The 25344-nt window shown below is 44.8% G+C and overlaps 1 protein-coding gene across 1 annotated transcript in view; it reads left to right on the top strand.

The window, feature by feature from the left end:
* The first annotated feature begins 5559 nt into the window (after window positions 1-5559).
* Window positions 5560-25344, top strand: part of EIF3B (eukaryotic translation initiation factor 3 subunit B) — a 34076-nt gene continuing 14291 nt past the window's right edge. Inside the window, exons 1-9 of the mRNA XM_073361985.2 lie at window positions 5560-6222; window positions 18002-18194; window positions 19628-19747; window positions 19859-19916; window positions 20367-20495; window positions 21638-21795; window positions 23128-23259; window positions 23370-23436; window positions 24086-24132. Of these exons, the coding sequence (XP_073218086.1) occupies window positions 5757-6222; window positions 18002-18194; window positions 19628-19747; window positions 19859-19916; window positions 20367-20495; window positions 21638-21795; window positions 23128-23259; window positions 23370-23436; window positions 24086-24132 (1370 nt within the window). The 5' untranslated portion in view covers window positions 5560-5756. The remainder of the gene's footprint in view (window positions 6223-18001; window positions 18195-19627; window positions 19748-19858; window positions 19917-20366; window positions 20496-21637; window positions 21796-23127; window positions 23260-23369; window positions 23437-24085; window positions 24133-25344) is intronic.

The raw sequence follows: 25344 nt of genomic DNA, 5'->3' as shown, positions 1-25344 counted from the left end.
GTCAAGAATTATAACATTCATAAACCAGTCGGAGAACACTTCAATCTCTCTGGTCACGCAATCACAGACATGAAGGTCGCTATCTTAAAACAAAAAAACTTCAAATCCAGACTCCAGCGAGAAACTGCTGAATTGGAATTCATTTGCAAATTAGATACTATTAATTTAGGCTTAAATAGAGACTGGGAGTGGCTAAGTCATTATGCAAGGTAGCCTGTTTCCTCTTGTTTTTTCCTACCCCCCCCCCCCCAGATGTTCTGGTTTAACTTAGATTTAAACTTGGAGAGTGGTCAGTTTGGATGAGCTATTACCAGCAGGAGAGTGAGTTTGTGTGTGTATGGGGGTGGGGGGAATGTGAGAAAACCTGGATTTGTGCAGGAAATAGCCCAACTTGATTATCATGCACATTGTGTAAAGAGTTGTCACTTTGGATGGGCTATCACCAGCAGGAGAGTGAATTTGTGTGGGGGGGTGGGGGGTGAGAAAACCTGGATTTGTGCTGGAAATGGCTCACCTGATGATCACTTTAGATAAGCTATTACCAGCAGGACAGTGGAGTGGGAGGAGGTATTGTTTCATATTCTCTGTGTATATATAAAGTCTGCTGCAGTTTCCACGGTATGCATCCGATGAAGTGAGCTGTAGCTCACAAAAGCTCATGCTCAAATAAATTGGTTAGTCTCTAAGGTGCCACAAGTACTCCTTTTCTTTCATGTTGTCGTGTCCGCCTGAAAGCCCAACGTCTTTCTGTCTCCACGACAGTCACTTAATCGGCTTCAGAGTAACAGCCCTGTTAGCATGTATCCGCAAAAAGAAAAGGAGTACTTGTGGCACCTTAGAGACTAACCAATTTATTTGAGCATGAGCTTTTGTGAGCTACAGCTCACTTCATGGGATGCATACCATGGAAACTGCAGAAGACATTATATACACAGAGACCATGAAACAATACCTCCTCCCACCCCGCTCTCCTGCTGGTAATAGCTTATCTAAAGTGATCACTCTCCTTACAATGTGTATGATGATCAAGTTGGGCCATTTCCAAAACCTGGATTTCCTTTATGCATCATAAAGCATTCAAAAATAAGAAAGCTTGTCCTACAGATGTATTTTCTAAAGGTACATCAGATGAGGATTTCAGACATGCATAACTCACATCTTATTTTACCAACAGATCTTTCTCAATCTGGAACTATATGGCTGATTCTAATATAAATAAATAAGACATATTGCATAATGGTTTTTTTTTTAAACACAGCAAAGAAAGCAGAGGGAATGTAAAATTTAAATGTTTATGAATTGTGAATCTTCTCATTACAATACTACCAGCCTACAATACAATACTACTTTTCACTTTCAATTTACAAACCACTGTACATACATTCACTAATTAAGCTTCATTTTACTTCGGCACGATAGGTAATTAGTATCCCCATTATTACATAGGGAAACTAAGACACAGAAAGTTACTTTACAAAGTGAGACTTGTAGACCTCGGTAATCATGAGCATGCCACTCTCCCTTGAATTTTTTTCATGCTGCTTCCCCACCCAAAAGATGTGAATGACCCAAAGATTCTCCTTTTCCTTCTCCTTCTTGCCCTAGCACTTCTTATGTTGTGCTCCCCCAACAGATTAGGAAACAGAGTAAAACTGACTATTCAATTAAAACAATACAGCACAGATACTCCATTTTAGCAAACCAGTAGGACTATCATGAAGCTGATCAGCCCTTTTCTTGAGGACATCAGAACCGCTGGGTCATTTGTACTTTTTGTAGACAGGAAGGGAGGAGGGAATGGTGAATGTTCAGCACTTCTAAAAATCAGGCCCTATGCTCTTTTCTGTGTAGATATATAATTTGTAAACAAAATGCACAGCAGAATCTACTTGTTCTCATTTAGCCATACGTCTTGGATTGGATTGTACTTATCTTCAAAAACTATTATTATGCCCCAATATGAATATGACATTTTTCACTTAGAATTGCTTTTGCACACTATAGGTGGAGTCGTGCAGAAAAATATTGTGGAAAAACGTAACCCAACTGCAGAAATGGTATTTGAATAGGGTTTTAAAGGTCTTCTTTAGCATAAGCCATTGACGCTTCACTTTTACGATAAACACAATAAGAGGCAACATGGACTGGTGGATAGGACGCCTCTAGGCACTAGTGTAATATAAATAATAAAAATTACTAGAGAGAGGGGAAAAAAATTGGGTCATTTGCACCATGGAGATGGCAGGGGCCAATGGGCTCAGCGCTGCAAACATAGTGGGTATTTACTTACGTTTTCCTGTAGAGAGTTTACAGGGTCAGCCTTAACTGTCAGTACTTAAAACCTTGGGCCTTAGAAACTGCCCCACTGTAACATACCAGTCTACAGTCCAGACTAATGAGTAGCTGTGTCATCCCTGCTCTCTAACCTGGGTGCCCTTTACAATGCTTTGCTGCTTTAGCCCAGTCTGGACTGCTCACAAACAGCTTCCAGCCGGCAAGTTACTCCCAGCTATGTCTCTGTGTGTGCTGCAGATAGCCAGCCATACTTTGGCTCATACCAATCTTAGTTATGCTGCAGGGTGACCCCAACTCACTCTTAGTCTTAGATTTCCCCCTTTCCTCCCCCAGAAATGTATGTCCTGTACTGCCCAGCCCTCTCCTGGACAATTAAAGTTTGTATATAGTCTGTTATTGCCTTTATAGAAATAATATGCACATACTTGACGCTCCAAACAGAGTTTCCAAAACACTTTGGTTTAAACACACTGCATTAGATAAAACAAGTTTATTAAGTACAAAGATATAGGCTTTAAAGGACTACAAATAATGAGGAATAAAAGTCAGAAATGGTTAAAAAAATAAAGATAAAATGCAACTGGTGCCCAACTTAACAAACTATGTTAAATTCAAAGCAAAGTTTTCTGACCACATGTTCTCAACAGTCTTATTGACTAAACTTCTTAGGTCAGGACCCCTTCTGCAGTTCAATGGCTGCTTTCTTTGTCCGTTCTGGTGCAGTGAATCAATGGACAGAAAGAGAGAGGGAGGGTGCATGGGGTGTTTGTTCCTTCTTTTTGTAGTGTCAGTCCCCATCTTGGAAAACATTTCCGGCAGAGATTCAAGACACAGACGGTCTATGGAGAAGGATGTTTCCTGCTGCTTTTCCTCACCTTTTTGAGGTTTCTTTGTCTACCCTTCCTGATTGATCATGCTGTTTACTACTTAAATGCAAATTAAGCAGAGCACAAGTTCCTTTGTTTGAGACAGACCTATTTGCCAGGTTTGGAACACATTAATAACATTATACAGGGAAATCTTATGACTTCACATACAATGTTGCCACACATATTTTAATAGGACAATATGGACCAGCAAATTATGAGTTTTCAGATGATACCTCACAAGACATGCTTTATACCAGAGGTGGGCAAACTACGACCCGCGGGACCCTCCTGCCCAGCCCCTGAGCTCCTGGCCTGGGAGGCTTGCCCCCGGCCCCTCCCCTGCTGTTCCCCCTCCCCCGCAGCCTCAGCATGCCACGCCGCGTTGCGCTCTGGGTGGCTGGGCAGTGCAGTTGCAAAGCCATGGCCTGACCCGGTGCTCTGGGCAGCGCAGCTGTAGAGCCGCCAGCCACCGGTGCTCCAGGCAGCGTGGTAAGGGGGGAGCGAGGGGGTGGGTAGAGGGCAGGGGAGTTCAGGGGTGCGGTTAGAGGTCGGGGGGTCAGGGTGGGGAACAGGGGCGGTGGATGGGGCAGGAGTCCCGGGGGTGCTGTCAGGGGACAGGGAACGGGGGGGGTTGGATGGGGCAGGAGTCCCAGGGGAGCCCTCAGGGGGTGAGAAGCAGGGGGGTCAGATAGGAGGTGGGGGCCAGACCACACCTGGCTGTTTGGGGAGACCCCGCCTCCCCTAACTGGCCCTCTATACAATTTTGGAAACCCGATGTGGCCCTCAGACCAAAAAGTTTGCCCGCCCCTGCTTTATACCAAGATTAGTACAACAGTGTGTAGGGTGTGGACACAGGTACATTCTGTCACACCCACCCAATCCTGAAACTGCTGATTAAGGATGGGAAGAGTCACACTGAAAAAGCAGTGAAAAACAGTTGGCATACGGGCAGAGAAGCAGTTTCTATAGAAAGGGAAAGAAATAAAAGAGAAGAGAAGCTGAAAGTTATTGCAAATGAAGGGGGACTGTAGAGGCAAAGAGAGGGGAGAAAGGTCATGTGTTTAATCTGAGTGGTAACAAAAGGAAAACTGGTTAGTCTGAAGGTAGCTCTGCTCCATCCCCAGCACCTTAATGTTGCTGCAAACTAAGTCAAGATCCTGATATGCAAATCAACAATAATTTTACTGAAAAAAATCTATTATTGCATCCCTCATTGCATAAAAATAGCCCATTCTAAATTTCCTTCTTTAAGAGCTTCAGGTCCTAGATTCTCAAAGTTATTTAGATGCCTAAATACCATTGAGGATCAGGGCCCAGGGGAGAATATGTAACAGCCAGATAAATACAGTACACTAAGTTAGCTAGATTTGAGAGGAGTTAGAGTGACATCCTGTGACTAGTTTGCAAAATAACAAATCTGGATTTCCTGACTTTTCCCCCTCAAGTTTCTTCTCCTAAATGAAAAGGAGTACTTGTGGCACCTTAGAGACTAACCAATTTATTTGAGCATGAGCTTTCGTGAGCTACAGCTCACTTCATCGGATGCATACCATGGAAACTGCAGCAGACTTTATATACACACAGAGAATATGAAACTATTGAAAACTATATGAAACTATAGAAAATATTCATATTCTCTGTGTGTATATAAAGTCTGCTGCAGTTTCCACGGTATGCATCCGATGAAGTGAGCTGTAGCTCAGGAAAGCTCATGCTCAAATAAATTGGTTAGTCTCTAAGGTGCCACAAGTACTCCTTTTCTTTTTGCGAATACAGACTAACAGGGCTGTTACTCTGAAACCTGTCTCTGTACACAGAGAACATGAAGCAATGGGTGTTACCATACACACTGTAAGGAGAGTGATCAGGAGTACACTAGAGTCACTTCAGGCTCATACTTTGCCTCTAGTGTCATGGCGGTCACACGTCCCTATTCCCAGCGCCCAGAACCTCCCTAGGAAGTGTTCTTCCAACCACGTGAAGGGGAGAGAGAGAGCGCTGATGTGGCGACCTTTGTTGGACCGTACCATCCTAAATGTGACCCCTTTTTACTGGGGGTTTAAATAGTCTCCTAAAATGTTTGCTGTGTCTTCTCCTAGTACCGCCCATGATCATGTGCTACCCTCCCTTCGATTGGCGTTGGTAGCGTCCACGCGTTGGCTATGTCCATTATACAACATTTGTAGGGGTACCAGGGATATATTATCCTATTATTATACCGTTTTATCATTTTACCCCCTTATCTTAAATACATTACAATAGCAGATACCCTGGGTGCATTTTATTTTTAATCTATACAGGGAGGTGTATTCGGTATCTCTCCCTTTTCCACCTTCCAAGATGGTTCAGTCAGGCCTCACCTAGTGCTGCTGACGAGGGCTGCCATGTTGGACTAAACCAAACTGGTGTATGAAGAAGGGAGAATTGGTTTTGAGGGGAGGTAGGGATTGAAGTCGCCATCGGCGCTGTAGGGAGCGGGATGGAGAAGAAGGCCAGGTGATTATAGAGCGCGTGGCGAGAGGAAGGTACTGGGTGAAAAATTACACCCCACCCTCCCCCCACACACTAGGAGTTGGTGTGTTCTGCTTCGCCATGCCCGCCGGGTCTCGCGCACATGGCCTAGCCGTCGGAGACTCCCCTCCCCCCTGCCTTTCCCCGGAGAGCCTGAGTGAGCGCGGCGGGCCCAGCAGCGACCCCCTCCCCATGCAGGAGACGGAGGAGAGCCAGGCGCCCGCGGCGGCCGGAGCCGAGGGGTCCGGGGACGAGCCCGAGCAGCCGGACGGGCCCCCCCAGCGGGAGGAAGCGTCTTCGCCGGCGCCGCCATCGCCCGGCTCCCAGGAGGAGCAGCCGGCGCCGCCATCGCCCGCGTCGCAGGAGACGCCGCCCGCCGCTGAGGAGGCCGGCGCCCGCCCGGAGGAGCCGCCCGGCCCGCAGACCCCCGAGGAGAAGGCGGAGGCCGCGGCCGAGGAGCGGGAGGAAGCCGAGCCCGCGGAGGAGCCCGAGGACGACGTCTCCTTCAGCGACCCCGAGGACTTCGTGGACGACATCAGCGAGGAAGGTGCGGGGGCCGGGGCTGTGTGGCTGGGCCGCCGGGGGCCGAGGCCTGGTCAGGCCGGGCCTCCAGGCGCGGGGCGTGGCGGGGGGGGGGCCTCCAGAGGCGGCCGGAGCGGCGCAAACCTGGACAGGCGGGAAGGGGCGAGCTGCGGGGCCCACGGGTCTGTGGAGCCGTCAGAGACCGGGGCCTTGGGTGCCCGCCTGGGCATCACGGTGGGTGGGGGCGTAGCGTCCGCCGACTAGGCCGTGCTGCGCTGGGCTCCGGATTCCCGTCCGCCCTGTCCCCGGCGCCGCGTGAGGGAGGCGGGCGGCCTGACGGGCATCTCTAGGCCCGGCTCGCTGAGAAGAGCCGGGCTGGGACCCCGCTGAAGCGGCTCCATAGGGGCCCTGCATCCTGGTCCCCCTGGTGACTAGCTGGTGAGCCGCCAGCGGTGCAGGGGAGGCTCGTGGCCTCAAGACCCCCCCAGGCTCCCGCCCCCCTTGCCAGGCGGTGCCACCCCGCGGCGCTGCCGCTGGTCCGCTTGCACCGTGGGGAGGGAGAGCCGCTCGAGCTGCGGCTCTCGCAAGCCCCTGTGATCTGCTGCGCGCTGTGTAGCGTTCCTTGGCATTTGCACCAGGGGTCCCAGAGCAGGCGTCTCTTCCATCCCGCACATGCCAGCCACGCTGTTCGTATGTGGTGTTTCTATTACAGCAGCTGCTTCAGAATCCTTTTCAGAATAGGGTCCTCACTCTGTTATGCAAACAAATGCACAGTGGGGATAGAGTCTCTGCCATGAAGGGCTCATAATGTTAGCAGATGGCGTCTGTGCACGTGAGAGCAGTAGAGAGTCTCTTCTATATTAGTACTGCTGTATTCCAAGTACACTTAACTTAAACGGTAAGTTTGTTAAAAGCAGTGTTTTTATTATAATATAAAACCTATTAAACCAAACCTCTTAAGTACCTTTCATATTAATGTACCATAAAGTATTTGGTAAACTTAATGGCTTTTCATTCTTAAACCCACTAACATTTGAAAGCATTTGCATATTTGCCAGCCCAGGACAATGATGTAATTCACTTGATTGTTCCCAGATCTCATCCTTTAGTTATTTTGGATTATCTAGCATATGGATTTTCAAACCAGCCCATCAAACACCTCTCCTCAAGGTCTACGGAGTGAAAAGTTTTGAGAATGGTAGGGAGGGGTCATTCCATCAGTGAGTGGATAGGATTGCTCTTATGTGATCTTCAGAATGCAATAGCTGAAGAGCATTTTATTTACTACTAGTGAACCCAAGATGTGTAGCTACATGGAAAATATAGTTGAATGCTATCGTGTGTAATTATCTAGAAATGCATATAATTTGTTGTGTTGTGGTTGTGGGGTGGGGTGGTGAAACTACTCCAAAACCATTTCTTTACTGTAGTGAGACCTTGATAAACCAGCTAAACTTGCACACAATGGAATCTTATAAGCAATGTTGTGCTGTACCTGTATTTACTGTATTGAAACAGACAGTAATTATAGGCTCTCATAATGTCTAAGTGCGGTGTCAGAACTGAAAAGATCCTCTGATTTTAAAATCTGATTTGCATATAAATTAAGTAAAAATCAGTTATTTCTACTAGTAAACAATGCATATACAGTGTGTATATTGCGGGGCAGTGAGATGTTACTTTACTACATTAGAACAGTTAAACTCTAAAACTGTACAAAAATTGCTTTAGGCTAAGAAACTTATTTGTATGTTTTTTTCTAAACTTGTGCAGTGGTTAAAGCAGACATGGTAAAAACTGCTTGGTCAGGTTTTTTCCCCCATCTTGGGAGAGGCCCTTTAGGTATCTCTACACTGCTGTTAGATACCCTTGGCTGGTCCTTGCCTGCTGACTTGGGCTAAGGAGCTTTTTAATTGGGATATAGACATTCCTGCTGGAGCCTGGGCTCTAGGATCCTGTGAGGTGGTTGAACAGCTCCTTAGCCCAAGCCATGTGAGCCTGAGTAAACTGCTGTGAGTTTTTTAAATTGTGGAGTATATAGGTACCCTGTGCTGAGTTTGGAATGACTGTGTTAATTTTTCTCTTCATTCCATTCCAGAACCAGGTAGGCTCTCCCTTTCCACTTCATTGTTAAGGGCTAAACTCTTTCTGGTGTTTAGGGAATGTCATATAAGTAACCTGGTTACAAGATTTTAATGTAATTCTTGCTGGTTCACCAGCTAGCCTGACTTTTCCATCTTTGCTCACTGCTGCTTCAACTGTTCTCTCTTTCTCTTGAGAATCTGTTTTTGAAGGAAAAAGGAAGTAATATGTCCATCTCAGTCATTGCACTAAGAATAATCTTGTGCTTGTGGAAAGCCATTGGAAAGATTAGCTTTTTTTTTCTGTAATATCTTTAGTTCCTGCCCTCTCCACTCTGATCCACTGACCCTTCACTGATTGTGACTGTGCTGGTGAGTTAAGTTAATTTCTTTTACTTTGCAGTGGACCAAATCCTCTGCTATGTCAAGTATCATGCTTGCCCTAGTTTAAATCAGTTGGTAATGGTCCCCAAGGGACCATCTGCCTCTTGAAGATACCAGGAGCACAACACCCCTCCATTCCAGACATGATTGTCTGCACTATAGGGTAGAGTATACATGCTGGCTATACTAACTCTGTGCACTCTGAGCTATTGCTAGCCTGGAGCAGCATGAGGGGAGCAGGCCAAGGAACCTGGTCTGGTAGGTCTTTCCTTCAGTACAACCCTAATTCAATCCAGATAAAGCTGTGTTTGTGTATATAGTACAGCAGGGAGAATCTACAGAAAACAAGTTTAAATATGCATTACTCAGTCTGTCTAGATGTCTGGAAACTTGATTATGCAAAAGACTTTAAGACATTCAGAAATCTTAACTGTGACATTTCCTTATACCATCAGTGGTTCTGTCTGATCATAAACATGTCTTGCATTTCTTCTCAGTGGAGTTTCTCTTCTTTGGCCTTTGGTTTGTCACTACTTGTTGGAAATGCTTCCATTTCTATCTGTTATATATGAAAATCTTTTTAATTCTTGCTATGGCAAGGAAAAATACTTTAAATAACATATTGGTGTTTGATTAAAATTTATCCTCTCTGGTTAGCTGTCATGTCCCTGCAGAGATTTCAAAATTCCTTCTTTCACTCTGGGGCCTAAAGTGTCTATTGCATTTACAAACTAAACTACCAACACCTAAATCCCAGAGAAGAGTGATTACACTTCTATGTCTTTCATGTATTTTGCTGTCTTGGCTACTAGGAGAATGGTGTTGCAAACTCTGGATGTGCATCTTGAGAGCCCTGTATGCACTACAAAATTAATTTCTTTCTGACACCTGTCATCTACATCAGTTTGTCCTGAACCAGTGGCAAAGAGGTAATGAAAATCGGTTCACCTAGTTTACAACACCACTGCAGAAAATGTGATTTGCGAGTCAGTGCATGGTGGTCTTGATTTCACTCAATAGCAGTTAAATCAGTTTTGGCACCTGTTGCTGATCGCCATTGTCAGCGTTACAGCAGTCACTTTCTTAATGTAGATACTACCTTAAAAGCAAGTAGTATTCAAACTGGTGATGATGGTGTTTAGGAGCCCTAGTCGTGGACCAAGACCCCACTGTACTATGCATTGCAGAAGCACAACAAAAAGATGGTCACTGCCCCAGACCCTTATGTGAGGAGAAATTAACTGCTAAACATGCTTCTGTGTCAGCTGTGGGCTATCAGTAGAATAAGACCACATAAATAACTTACTGGGACAAGATGGAGCAAAATTTAAAGATCCTAAGGGCCTACCATGTAGTGACTTGAAAAGAGACTTGTGACTTACTGTTTCTCTTCCTCTTCTTATTAGCATTGTGAACACTGATATGTTCCCTTACATCAGGGGTGGGCAAACTATGGCCCGCAAGCCAGATCCGGCCTGTCGGGGCTTCGGATCTGGCCTGTGGGATTGCCACCCCCGTGACGCCGCTGGCCCCGCACCGCTCCTAGAAGCGGGCCAGCACCACGTCGCTGTGGCCCTTGGAAGAGAGGCGAAGGGCTCCATGCTCTGCTCTTGTCTGCAGGCATCCCCCGCTCCCATTGGCCGGGAACAAGGAACTGCAGCCAATGGGAGCTTTGAGGGAGGTACCCACAGGTGAGGGCAGTGTCGTCTGTTTCCCTTCTCCCCTCCCCCCCCATATGGTGCTGGCTGCTTCCTGGAGTGGCTTGGGGGCAGGGAGGCTGCCGTAGCCCAGCAGCACTGGGCTGGAGCCTGCACCCCAAACCCCCCCCACCGCATCCCTCCTACACCCCAACACCCTGCCGAGTTCCCTGCCACACCCCTCCCTGCACCCCAACCTCCTGCCCTGAGCCCCCTCATACACCCTGTACTCCTCCTGCACCCCAGCTCCTTGCCCTGAGCCCCTTCCTGCACACACACACACCCTCTCATACCCTGCATGCCCTCCTGCACTCCTGCCCCAGCCCTATATTCATGGCCCTGCATGCAACTTCCCCACCCAGATGTGGCCCTCGGGCCAAAAAGTTTGCCCACCCCATCCTACATGTTGCCCCAGAAATTCATTCAGTCATAGGATTAAGATCTGGGAAATTTGCTATACAGTGCCGAGTGTGATGCCATCACCCGTGGTCACTCTAACTGACACAGTGCACAGCCTACTAAAGACTGTTGTCTCTGGGGTGGCACTACAGGCAATGCCAGGTAGGGTCAGCGTGTGCAGCCCTTCTCGTGTCATTCGAAACTGGAGAGCGCACAGTGTGCTGGGATGCTTTTGTTCATCCCAATGACATGGCTGAAAAGCATGTAATGCCACTTTTGGATATAATGAGTGACTGAAGAAAGGCCAGGGCTTTGTGAGATTGTGACATTTTGCAGAAAGTCAAACCACTTTTTACTCAGAATTTACTTAGCCTGTATAGAATGGCTCTAGCGGCTCTAAGTCTGCCTGTAGCAGGGTCCAGGTTTCTGACACGTATAGCAATATGGGTAGTACTCACATTTGAGAGATCCTGAAATTTGTTAAATGTATGGTCTGTCATTTTTAAATAGGTACTATCAACTTGCTTGGAGTTGGTTTCAACAATTATTTAGAAATAGTTTTAATGTAGTTCACCTATGCTGTGATTCCTTCTGGCAGATTTTACGGTCATGTTTTATGGTTTTACTGTCATATTTGTATTTTGAATGTGTTGGCATTTTAAAAACAGAGAAAAGAAACAAACAGGAGAAACTGACTGTTCAGCAGAAACAGTGACCTAGACTATGCATACTGCTGTCAAGTGTGCAAAGACAACAAAATGGAAGGGAGGAGGTGCGGTTGCTTTCTAACCTTTCCTCACTTATCCTACTTGTTACTTGTATAGTAGATTGTTTGTTTTTTTTAAAAAAGGTTTTTTTTTTAAAGGTTACCTATTTTAATGTTGTCTAATCTTCCCAGGTTCCACTGGAGGACCTCTGCAGAGTCTCAGGGTGGTTTTGTGACCTCTGTCTAATACCTGAATTGAAGGGGACATATGCGTCCAACCTTTTAACAAATGCATTCTTTATCCAAAATTAGTTTTGTTTTGTTTTTTAATTCAGCTGGAAATGAATTGCATTAATCTCTTATCTTCCACTGGTAGCTATAATTGGGGCAACCCTGCGTTAACAAGGAATCAACTACATAATTTTTGTTCTGTTGGCTCTTATGATGTCCTCGTTTTTCTGGCTTTCAAATAGCCTAGTTTTTCATTTAAGACACTACCTGGATTTTTGATTGAGGGGAGAGGGAGAGACTGAAAAAACTGTGGGAAGGAAAAGGTATAAATTTGGTTGGTAAAGGTAATAGTTTTGATGTAGCATACTTAAACTTCTTTAAGGGATTGATGTGTTCAAAAAAGAACTAGATAAATTCATGGAGGATAGCTCCATCAATGGCTGTTAGTCAGGGTGGGCAGGGATGAAAAACTATGCTCTGAAGTGTCCCTAGCCTCTCTTTGCCAGAAGCTGGGAATGGGTAACTGGATGGATCACTTGATCATTACAGGATACTGGGCTGGATGGACCATTGGTCTGACCCAGTATGGTTGTTTTTGATACCAAGTGACATTTTGATTTTATTTATCAATGACATGGAAGAAAACATAAAATCATCACTGATGAAGTGTGCAGAAGACACCCAAGTTGGGGAGTGGTAAATAGTGAAGAGGACAGTGCTCTGAATCTGGTGACATCTGGATCGCTTGATAGACCGGGTGAAAGCAAACAATATGCATTTTAATACAGCTAAATGTAAATGGTGTACAGCTAGGATCAAAGAATATAGGCCATACTTACAGGATGGGGGACTCTGTCCTGGGAAGAAATGACTCTGAAAAGGATTTGAGGTCCATGGGGCATAATCAACTGAACATGAGCTCCCAATGTGACACTTAGGCCAGAGGGAATTCTATGCCAACAAAATAAAATTTCTGTGCACAATATTTTAAAATTCTACAGATTTTGTCAATACATAAATGTGGAGTCTCCAGCATGGCAGTGGGGGAGCACAGGCCACTGGCTGCATGGAAGTGGGAGATGACCCTGCTGCACCTGACCCTAACGCAGCACCAGGGCCGAGCCTACCCCTCTACTCTAGGTGCACCACGTGTGGGCAGGCAGGCTCAGCCCACTGGGATCCAGGTGTGGGGTGAGGGCAGTTCAGTATGGGATCTGGACACCAGCTCATTTGGGGGGGGGTTCAGGTGGTTGGGACTCATCGGGGGTGGGGGTCGATGTGTGGGAGGAGGGGGCTTGACTGGGGGGGCGGGGTTCAGGTGCTGGTAGGGTGGGGATTCAGATATAGCTGCTTGGGACTCAGTGGGGTGGGAGTCCAGATGCAGGGGGTTCATCGGGGTGGTCCAGGTACAGGGGGTGTGGGTGTTCGATGGGCCTGCTTAACAGGGGATCCTCAGCAGCTGCTGCCAAGAGGACGCTGCGTGCTGGGCTCCCACTTTCCCCTTCCCCTTCTCTTCCATGTCCCATCCTCCTTCCCCCATTTTCCCTGCCCCCCACCCTTGTCCTGCCCCACTGCAGGCACTCACTTTTGTACAGAAAACAGGATGGCTCCCAGCACACAGAAGGGGAGCATGGACCCAGGAGGTGGCATCCAGCTGCAGAGTTAGCAGAGCTGTGCCACACACTCCTTCAGCGAGGCAGCTCTGCGCTCACAGAAATGGCCGGAGCAGTGGCCCATGACCCCGCATGATATCTTTCTTCTCTCTCCCCCTTGCCATGCCTTGCCTCTATTTGGGGGGCAATTTCCCCCCCAAAAAACTATGCACCCGGGCATCCCTAGACTTGCCCCCAACCCCGTATGGCTTTCCTTTCACTTCCCCACAGAACGTGATGGGGAAGCAAGAAATTCTGCGGAGGGACGTGAATTCTGCACATGTGCAGTAGTGCAGAATTCCTCCAGGACTGCACTGTGGTCAAAAAGAGTTAATGTGATCCTGGAATGGCTAAACAGGAGTGTCAAGTAGGACTAGAGGGGTTATTTTATCTCTGTATTTGGCACTGGTGTGACTGCTTCAGGAATACTGTCTGGTTCAGGTGCCCACAGTTCAAGAAGGGTGTTGATAAATTGGTGAGCATTCTGAGAAAAGCCACAAAAATGATTAATGAATGAGGAAATATGCCTTTTAGTGATAAATTAAATAGATTCAAAGAACTCAATCTAACAAAGGGAAGGTTAGGGGGTTACTTGGTTGGTCTATAAGTAGCTGCATGTGGAACAAATATTTAATAATGGGCTCTTCAGTCTGACAGAGAAAGAAAGATATTATATAATCCAGTGGTGTAAATTGAAGCTAGACAAATTCAGATTGAAAACAATGTATACATTTTTGACAGGGAGGGTACTTTACCATTGGAACAATTTACCAATCACTGGCGAATTTTGAATCCAGATTGAATGTTTTTCGAAAAGATATGCTCTAGGAATTATTTTGGGGGTAGTTCTGTGTCCTGTATTATACATATTATACTATATCATATTATACATACATATCATATTATACTAGATGATCACAATGATCCCTTCTGGCCTTGGAATCTGAGTTTATAGACCGCTTGCATCATAAAGAAGCAAAAAAACAAAGCAAAAACCACTTTGCATTTATCTATCCTTCATTTATAATAATACTGTGGTGCTAACACATTTTGCCAAAATCTGTATAGTAACTGTCAATCCTGTGTAATCTTGGTAATGTTTTATGCATAAAACCGAACAGTTTGGAACAAACTATAGCAGGCTTAACAGACAACGTAATTGTATATTCACTAAATTAAAAATAACACAAGGTCTAATATTCTGTTTTCTGGTTGGTTGAAATTGAGTAAGCATTTATCAATGCCAGATATTTCCCAACACTGTCGTCTTTTCTTTCCCAGTTTCAGCCTCTGGGTAAATAATTCAAAAATTCTGATCACGTCAGTTACTAGACAGCTGGCAAAAACTGGTGGTTAAAGCTTTAAGCACTTCCAACACCTTGTCATGTTTTCTGGTATTTAGGTGTTTTCATGATGCTTATTAAATCTTCCTGATTTCTGAATGCTGTCTACACAGTCTGACTCTCCAGACTGCATCTTTAAATTGCAGTTCAGAAGTGAAATGACACCTATCTCTCTTCTGTATTAGCTATATTTTAGTAGTGTTTTTGCAATGATTCATCTTTTTTGGAAATTACAGGCATAAATTGATTGAATTCAGATAATTATTTGAGTATCTGAAGGAACCAGGATTGTCAGAATTATTTCTGCTCTGTTGTTGTCTCCAGATCTTTTTTCTGCCCCTATTTAGCCTTTTTGTCAGTAGACTTTGTTCCACTCAGTCAGATAGCATAACTAGAAGCCTTGGTAAAACTGAAGGAGATATTTTTTCAGTCTTATAGTATAACAAGGTAATGGGATGCACTGGTTATAAATCTTGGGCTTTGCTACATAAAGCAGATATAAAGTGGCACTTAGTCCTTGTTTCTATGTCATTTTGATTAATGGATCTGATGTCAGTGCATGTCTTAGTACTGGGGGATTTGTTTGGGGGGATTAGTTTGGAGTCTGTCAATTTCCCATCTTGGGCGGTGGAGGGCAGGTGGGGGGGGCTGTTACTAGACACTACCCAGAAATCTGACCTGTATTCTATGAAATGGAAAAACTACATGAATGCAGTGGTGTTGTTGAGGTTCTGTGACTTATGTGCATGTGAAAGTTATGGTTCCCAGAGCAATTGTACCTTGGATACATTGCACATACATAATGTTTATGCCTTAATATATGTGTGTGAAAATGGAGGATTAGAATAGAAGTTCAGTTACAGCTTGAACTACCACTGTCTTCCTAGTGAGAACTAAATTTGTTGTGTCCATGCCATGATTCTGTAGGAACTATACTTCTGAATTTCCTGAGTTCTGTATATGTAAAACCTCAACCATAATATTAGAGTAAGACTATTTTGGTTTTAACTTCCTTTTCCAAATAGAAACTTGAAACACAGGCTCACTGTACCATCCTACCAGCTAAACTTTTTCTCAGGCAATGTAAAGGGTGTTGTAGGAGATGGGCTAGGAGGGTTTGCAGGATACGGATGACCTGTCAGAATGTCAAGAGGGTTGAGAAGATACGTTCAGTTGCCTCGTGCTTAAAATGGCTTAACAAATTTTCCCCACTTCCATATAGGGTGACCAGGTGTCAGGTTTTCGACTGGAACACCCAGTTGAAAAGGGACCCTGGCAGCTCTGGTCAGCACCACTGACCGGGGCATTAAAAGTCCAGTCGGCGGTGTTGTGGGGCTAAGGCAGGCTAGTCCCTACCTGTCCTGGCACTGGGCTGCGCCCCAGAAGCAACCGCTCCTAGGCGGTGGAGGGGCCACGGGGATCCACAGTCTGGCCAGTGGAAGCTGGGGTGTGGAGTGCCTCCTCCCCCCGCCTAGGCGCTGGACCTGCTGGTCACTTCTGCGGTACAGTGCAGATGGCGCCAGGGCAGGCAAGCAGCCTGCCTTAGTCCCAGTACGCCGCTGACCAGGAGCTGCCTGAGGTAAGCCCATGTCCCAACCCCATGCCCCAGCCCTGCCCCCCCCAAACCCAGAGCTCCCTTCTGCATCCCAAACCCCTCATCCCTGGCCCCACCCCAGAGCCCTCACCCCCTTCTTCACCCCAAACCCCTGCCTCAACCCGCAGCTCCGTCCTGCACTCCGAATCCCTCAGCCCCACTCCCCAGCCTGGAGCCCCCTTCTGCACCCCAAGCCCCTCATCCCCAGCTCCAGTCCAGAGCCTGAGCCCAGAGCCCAACCTCCTCCAGAACTCCAAATCCCTCGGCCCCAGCCTGGAACCTCCTCAGGCACCCCAAACCCCTCATGCCCAGCCCCACTTCAGAGCCCTTACCCCCTCCAGCACCCCACCCTGTTGCCCCAACCCAGTGAAACTTAGTGAGAGTGGGGGAGAGCAAGCACTGAGGGAGGGGAAATGTAGTGAGTGTGGGTGGGGCCTCAGGAAGGGCAGGGCTAATGTGTTCGGTTTTGTGCGATTAGAAAGTTGGCAACCTTACTTCCATAGGCAACTTGTACCTGTCAATAATGGGGGGATAATTTAATGGTTGGGGTGGTCACGTGACCACCCCGCATGTCACCTCTGTTGCCCACCCGTCTGCCCTTTACATGCTCCTCTCCTCGCTGTCCTCTCCTTGCTTTGCCCTTTTGCCCCCTACCAGCCCCTGGCAGGAATGTTTGGCACACCTGCAGCCTGCCTGGCAGGTTTCTTTGTCCCCCACTGCCTCTGACTGGGCCAGTGCCCAGGGAGCTGCCCAAGAGGAGTCGAACCCTGCATGTACCAAAGCCGCCTGGAGCACCAGCACAGGGGAGCCTCTCTACCCCTCAGATAAGTGCTGAAGTAGGGAGGGTAAGCAATTTCCAGCCCAACCTGCAGTGGGGGGGGAGGGATGAGCTCTGCAAAGACATGGGCCAATTCTTCCCTTTCCACACCCTCTCCTCCCTCCCCCTTCCCCCCCCCAAGCAGTTCCCATCCCTTCCTGTCACCACAGTGCTGAAAGGCTGCTGCTGGCCACGTTCTGTTGTGAACCCTCCTTGGCAGAAATCTGAGGAGAGGGAGGGATATGGACATACGATCTCTTGCCTCCAATGCATCATCTTCAAAGTTCTAATTAAAGGCTTAGAATGATCATGACTTCCCAACTATAATTACAGTGATGCTACAACATACAGGGCTTCCAATGGAGAATCGTGCTAAGGCTTTTTTGATGTGGGAGGAAAGGTGATGTCAAAATTCTTTCTTGATGTCCGCATTTAGTTCAGTGTGGGTTTGTAGGTAACTGTTGTAGTGCTCTGATTCATAAGCAATTTGGGGGACTTTTAGGACAAGATTTAACTCCTCTAGTTGTAGGCTGCTGAGGTTTCAAATGTCTTTAAATATAAAGTGTTGAGATCTTTCCTAGAGAAACAGACAATGGAAGGTGGTCTGTCATGTCAAGCTAGCATCTGTGATCTTCAGAAAATTGTGCCCTATATTAAGCATGTCCTAGTAGATTACACCTCTGTTAAAATGGTGTGGGAGGGAAGGGGGAACATTTTGGCCTCGTTTTAGTAAACTCAGTCAAGCTCAGTGTTCCATACAGCTTTCAGTTACTCCTGAACTCTTTAAAGGTGTTTGAGAAGGTTGTAGGTAAAATAGCTATTGAATTCTCATCTCTTTCCTCCCTTCCCCATTTACTCCAGAGATTGGTGCTGAGTTTTTCTCCCTCTTTCTTTTTGCAGAATTACTTGGTGATGTGCTAAAAGACCAGCCACAGGAGGCAGATGGAATTGATTCAGTAATTCTAGTGGATAATGTTCCCCAAGTTGGACCAGACCGTCTTGAGAAACTGAAGAATGTTATTCACAAAATCTTTTCCAAGTTTGGGAAAATTACCAATGAATTTTACCCAGAAGCAGATGGGAAGACAAAGGGGTGAGTAATGAGAACTCCTGCTGGAAATGGGATTCAAACATTGCTGAGGTTAATCCTTTGAATGCTAATAGAATTTTAGCCCACAAATGTCTGACCCTGACATAACAGAATAGGATGACGTCCATAGAGGCACTTTGGCATGCTATCTCAGTGATATAGACACAAGATCCTCAGGCAACTGAAGGGCTTAACTGTTTCCTAGACTATAGCCGTACAGGAGAATAAATGTAGCCATGTTGAACAAATGGGTAACAAACGTCTTGGTCTTGGGGGGAAGGTATTTACAGATTTTGGGTGGTGGCATTTTCTCCTGATTATCACTGTCCCAGTTTTCAGCTGAATGAGATTGTTAAGGTGGTTGGAGAGTAGCATATTTCTCCTTGGGGTTTGGAGACCCAATATGGCAGATCCGAGAATGTAGAGAGCAAGTAATCGGTTGTCAAATTATTCAGTATATGCTTCCTGGAGTTGTAGCACTGGAATAATTCCTGTGGGCTGGAGGGCCTTCAGCTCAGTCAGGATAAACTTTACAAAACAAATCCAGGTACCTTGAAAAATCATTTTCTGTGGGACATTATTAGGTCCTAGGTCCAATGTACCGTGAATTCTGGCTTCTGCTAAGTTACAGACTGGACTCCACTTGGAGAGGAAGAGTTTGGTTTAAGTGGAGAGCAAAATTCCCTGTAAACTGCGTGGCTGCACAGCAGGCTGTCAAGGGCCATGCAGCCACAGGGGCCTGGACTGGAGAGGAGAGAGACGTAGGAGGTGTGCATGGCCAGGGAGAGGCACCTCTCCCCTGGCCCTGTGGCAGCCTGCACCCCAAACTCCTCATTCCCGGTCCCACCCTGGAGCCCGCACCCCAACCCTCTGCCCTAGCCCTGAGCCCCCTCCCGCACTCTGAACCCCTCGGCACTATCTCCACCACACATCACCTCTGTATTGGTGCACATGACAAAATTAATTCCGCACATGGATATAAAAAAGTAGAGGGAACATTGGTGGAGTAGTAGTTGTGTTTTGAGGGCCCAGAACTTACAAATGAAAAGCTTTATGTAGCATGCTGATTTTGCTTGCTTCTCAAACATGTCCTGCCTTTCTGTTGGGAAGAGCTGCTTACCCATCCACCTGATGGTAGCACTTATTGCAATTCTGCTGTGTGTGAATTTGCCTTCATAATCTGTTCCACCCAGTTTCAAGAAGGCAGGGAAAAATGTGTTCCAAGTCATGTATGTATGATTAAGAAAAATACTTCCATGAGCAAAGTGGAGATTAATTGCCTTCTCCTCTATGGATTCAGTGGTAGAAATTGCAACTTCTTCAGTCTTGCCTTCTGGATTGAGTACCAGCTTTTCAGTTAGTTCACCCACTGTATGGCTAATGCTGACTACAGGCAGGTTGCTACTGAGTAATCATATTTATCTCATTTAACTAAGGTATATTTTCCTGGAGTACATGTCCCCAGCACATGCACTGGATGCTGTGAAAAATGCAGATGGATACAAGTTGGACAAGCAGCACACTTTCAGAGTCAACCTTTTCACGGATTTTGACAAGTGAGTGTAGCCATCATGTTCTCTCTTTTTTTATTCCTAAAGGCCATGTTGTAGCCTACTTCTGATCAAAGGCATCTGCAATATGTTTAACTGATCAAATCACTCTTCTAGATACATGACAATCAGTGAAGAATGGGACATCCCAGAGAAACAGCCATTTAAAGACTTGGTATGTTTTGTTTTGTTTGTAAGATGAAAGGGATATGTTATATGAAGCTTTGAATAAAAATATTCCATATTCTAAAACTCCTTACTGCTGTGGCATTCATACAAAAAATACAGAACAAAGCTATGTTGCTTTCATAGTGACCGCTACTACTGTTTAGGAATTGTTATCTTCCCCCTCATGGAGAGCTGCAGCTCATCCAAAGAACTTGCCATAGTTCTTGGGCAAAGAGGGAAATGAGGTCCTGATATTTCAAATTGCTAATGTATTTTTCCAAAGTTTAAGCCAAAATAGCTAAAGAATTAAATTTCTGAAATCTGTAGTTAAATAACTTGTGGCTTGTAATTATCTTTGGTTTTTTATCATGTGTTCATAAAGTAGAATTTTCATCCTGGAGCATGAATATGGTATTTTTAGGAATTTGCTTCCTTAACTCCTGACTTCTTCTTTTAGGGGAATCTTCGCTACTGGTTGGAGGACCCAGACTGTAGGGATCAATACAGTGTGATCTTTGAGTCAGGAGACCGCACTTGCATCTATTGGAATGATGCAAAGGAACCAGTCGCAATTGAAGAAAGACCAGTGAGTGTCCCTGAAAGAACAGCTGCATATTCTAAATACAGTATGGTCATTAAGGCTCTAAAAAAGTGGTGAACTCGGGAAACTGGGGCAATAGTGAGATGACAATCTTGTTCAATTTTGATGTGGTGGGGCAGAATAAAGTTGTAACATTCACTTTCTTTGATGAAAACAACTTCTCCATTTCCTACTGTTCAGAGTACATTTTTTTTATTTGTTTTTAACTTTCTAAAGGAGATAATGTCATTCATTTAGAGGCAGGGTTGCCTGTTTTGGAAAGGAAATAAAGTTGAATGTGAACTGAGATGGTCTATTGGCTCTGCTACCTTGCTGTGATTTAAATTAACCTCCCCATCTGTAAATTAGGGATAATAACCAGACTAAGATGTTCCGATCAAAAGACCTAGAAGTGCAAAATCAGAGTTTGAGAGATCTCTGCTCATCAGTGGTGAGCGGGAGATTACTGCTGTCAAGTGCATGCTACTCCCTAGCTCCTCTTTATTGTGTCTCTGCTGAGAGAAGGAGCACTGAAGATTTGTGGTAGACTCAGTGCTGGAGGCAGTCCATCACCAGCAGCTCACATATCTGCTCTAGAGCCCAGGGAAGGAGACCTCAACAAGATTTTTCTGATGACAAGGAGCTCCTCTGTTATGGTTAGGAGAAGGCAAGGAGTAGGGAGAAATTGATTTGGGGGTGGTGAACAGCCTTCCAAATCAGCAGATGCTTATTAACCAAGGTTCATATAGAAGATGCCCTTTTCCCTCACCCTAGGTGAGGTTCAGGAGCTATATTTTGTTAGGAAGATTAGAACACACACTTCCCAGTAGTCCGAGAACAAGTGGCATGCTGAGCTTCTGGACACTGCTGAAGGCTTCCCACTACCATCCACCTCTGGCTCACTAGTTTTATTCTTCTGGTTAGTGAGTGTTTAAAGCTTGGAAGTTTCATTCAAAGGCATTTTCCAGGAAACATTCAGACTAAGGAAATAAGAACTGCACTCCAATCATGTTTAAGCTTGTGTAAATGTGGCTGCTGGATTACTTGTGGAACGGGGGGCGGTATGTGTGTGAAGCTACACACCACGCATACTGAGAGCCGTCTTAATGTAATTCATCTCTGATGTATGCTGTATACTTTGCTTGCAGCGGTGGACAGAAACCTATGTACGCTGGTCCCCAAAAGGTACTTACCTGGCTACATTCCATCAGAGAGGCATTGCTCTGTGGGGAGGAGAGAAGTTCAAACAGATTCAGAGGTTCAGTCACCAGGGGGTACAGCTTATCGACTTCTCACCTTGTGAAAGGTATGGTATAAAAGCAGTTTGAGATCATGTCTTGGGGAATAGAAAACACAGCATGTTTATTCTGCCTTATCTACTTTTAGGTATCATGGGTTTTCAATCTTAATTTCTCTGCTCTTTGGAATTGCCTTTTTTTCATTAAATATTTTTAGAATGTTTGTGTGTATCCGTAATTCTGTTTGACATGACTTTCTACTTTTTAAATTGGAAAAAGTATTTCAAGAACACAATCCAGAGTAATGAACTAAAGTATTTAATAATCTTCCAGTTTACTTCAATTTGTCAGGTACGAGCACCTTAATGCACACATAGACGGTATCTTTGAACTCAGTCTGTGATGCCTGTGAGTTGAGTTCTGGTCTTTCAGCAGAATGATCAGTTTATCAGCATCTTCAGGGGTTGTAATTTTCAGATGAATTAATTCTTTATGCTTTTTGTTTTATGATGGTATCTGTGGAGATTGTGAGGCAAATGGTGAAGCTTTCATTAAACCTATTTTTATCGCTTGTGAAGCTTAAGCTTCTGTTTTTTGTGTTTATGAATGGAAAGCCTGACTTAAAAGTATTTTGGTTTTAGATTTTTATTGTAGTTGAGATGTGCTTGGGCTCTTAATAGGAAAACATGTTCCTGTCCTGAAAGCTCCCATCTGGTACATTCTTGTCTCTAGGCCATCATGTTTTATACTATGTACCTCATTAGTCGTCATACATTGATGATGATTCCCCTTTACAACACCCAGGTGTGGTGGGTTTCTTGCTTGGATTGGGTGGCTTTTTGGCCAGAGGAATCCAGAGGCAATACCATAGTTTGGATGCCCAACACCACATCTGACACATCTAGGTACTGGAAAGAGTGCTGGATCCTGCCTGGGAACACTGATGTAATCAGACAGTCTATCTAAATGCTGATAAAGCTTCATCCCCCCTCTAACTGTTGAAAGAGAAGGGACTCTGTCCCCCTAGAACATCCACAGTTACACTGTGGTACTGCTCCACATCTCCATAGTAACTGCTGGTTCATGAGGTGGGTGAATAAGGCTCTCCACTACTCTACTCCTAGAGAGCTCTCCCTCTATTAAAAAGGGGCGTATGGGTGGCTATCTAATACTCAAGCCATCTCTCAACTCCTTCACTAGTTTGTGTAGGGGTGGACTGGAGAAAAGAGTTTATACTCTGCCCGTTCCCCAGTTCTGTCTGTGTCCTCTTTCAGTGCATGCCTCTTGAACTTTGCTTAGCTGGTTCTTCTCACAATTAGATGAAAGCATATTTGTGCTGAAATGATAATTACACCATATGAAAAGTGAAGCTAGTCATTTTCCCTCTCCCCTTTTTGTAGGTATTTAGTGACCTTCAGCCCTTTAATGGACACACAAGATGACCCTCAGGCCATAATCATCTGGGATACCCTAACTGGACAGAAGAAGCGAGGGTTCCACTGTGAAAGCTCAGCCCATTGGCCCATTTTTAAGTAGGTTGGGTAACAGTAGTAGAGGACAGATCACACTAAATGACTGGCCTCTTCTTACTAGTGAGGTAACATGGTAGATCTGATGCTTCGTCTTCCTCTTATTTGTTCAGGTGGAGTCATGATGGTAAATTTTTTGCCCGAATGACATCAGACACCCTCAGCATCTATGAAACACCTGTAAGTGCTTTTTTACATATAACCTGCTTTATAATGTCAGCTGTACCTGAAGTGCTGCTTTTTTTTATTTTGAAGCAAGTTACTGCTAAAATTTGATTTTTTAAAAAAAATCTGACTCTCCAGTAAATATTTATTAAAGGGTGAGAAACCAACCCTCTCTTGTTTTGCTCTTTCCTTGGGCTCCCAACATCCCCACTGTTCAGGATTTTGGTTGTTTTTTTTTCTTCTTAATTTTCCACTGGGGTAGTAAAGGTTGGAAGGAAGCAGATAAGGAGAGCAACTTAATTTTTTAATGGAGCATAGAAAATACAGCCTTACAGTATCATATTTGTTTAATACTTTTGTCAGCAGATCACTACCAGAAAACCCCCCCAAAATCCATTCATGTAACACTATTGCTTACAACCTGCTTTATTTTCCAGTATGCCTCATCATCCTAATGCATATTTTTAATTTGTAGGGTTATGGGGACTAGAATTAGGATGCAAGAATTAGGATTATGGGGATGCGTAGCAAGTGTTTTTTGTACTATGTATCCAGGTAGTGATGAAATGGGGACATTTCCCTACCTCCTTAAGGGTGTTAATTTAAATAACCTACCTATGTAAGTATTTCTAACTTGCAAATTTATGATTTTTCTTTTTTGTAGTCTATGGGTTTGCTGGACAAGAAAAGTTTGAAAATCAACGGGATAAAGTGAGTTTATTCTCTTGTGAAGAGTTCTGCTCTTTTGTTTTGTTCTTGAGATATTATTGTGTGTTAGGATTCTAGTATTGTGGAGTTCAAGGCCAGAAGAGACCATTAGATCATGACCTATGTATTACAAGCCATTGCATTTCACCTAGTTATCCCTGTATTGAGGCCAACAACTTGGGTCTGACTAAAGCATATCTCACAGAAAGGCATGTTGTCTTGACTTGAAGACCTCAAAAGAAAGATAATCCACTTCCCTCGATGGTTTGTTCCAGGGGTAATCACCCTCACTGTTAAAATAAACCATATATGTGTACTTTACTTTATTTCTCATTTAAATTTTTTTACTTTAGCTTCTAGTTATTTGGTTCTTGTTAGTCCTCTCTCCACTAGATTAAAGAGCCTATTGGTACCCAGTATTTTCTCCCCAGGAAGATACTTATACAGTGTAATCACCTTGCCTCTTAAAGACAAGCAGACTGAGCTCTTTCAGTCTTTCTCGCTATAAGATGTAGTTCTGGGTGGAGAGTGTTTAAATGCTGTTTCCCAGAACATCCCCTTCTCTTAGCTCATGGATCAGCCTTTCAGCCTGATATCTATATGCACTGAAAACTTTGCATTTGTGTAGTGATTACACAATGAAGAATTAGTATCTAGTCCAGAACCATCTGCTGCTTATATTGGTGGTCAGCAGTGAGTCATTAGGCATCTTCCTCAGCAGAAGACAGGTTATGTCAGTGTTAGGTGGCTGTCAGTCAACTGGAATAATGTTAACTCTTCAACTCTTACGCTTTTGGTGCAGTAATAGAATTAGTACTTAGAATTTCAATATGATAGCAAGTTTCTTTTCAATGTTTATACTTTCCTTGCTGATGATCCTGGTCTGCAGCTGTGGAGAAACTACCTATAAGGGAAGAAGTAAAGACATCTGTTTTTTACTCCTTCTCTCTTTCCATGCATTGGTGACAATTTTGTGAACTTTGCAATGATGCCTGAAATATATAAAAGCTTGATGATCTAAGGATCTAACTTGATGTTTCTGTTGTATAAACCAAAATGCATTTAACTCCAAGTTAAGGTTATTACATCAATAAAGGGATATCTTGTCTGATATTTGGCCTTCCATAGTCTTAAATAAGAGTGCACTGTACTTTACCAGCTGGCACTGAGGTAGCTAGGCTCATTCTATAATTCTATATGACTGTCATCATGATT

Source organism: Lepidochelys kempii, chromosome 10 (genome assembly GCF_965140285.1).
Source record: "Lepidochelys kempii isolate rLepKem1 chromosome 10, rLepKem1.hap1, whole genome shotgun sequence".
Taxonomy (NCBI): Eukaryota; Metazoa; Chordata; order Testudines; family Cheloniidae; genus Lepidochelys; species Lepidochelys kempii.
This window is presented reverse-complemented; position numbering and strand designations above follow the sequence as displayed.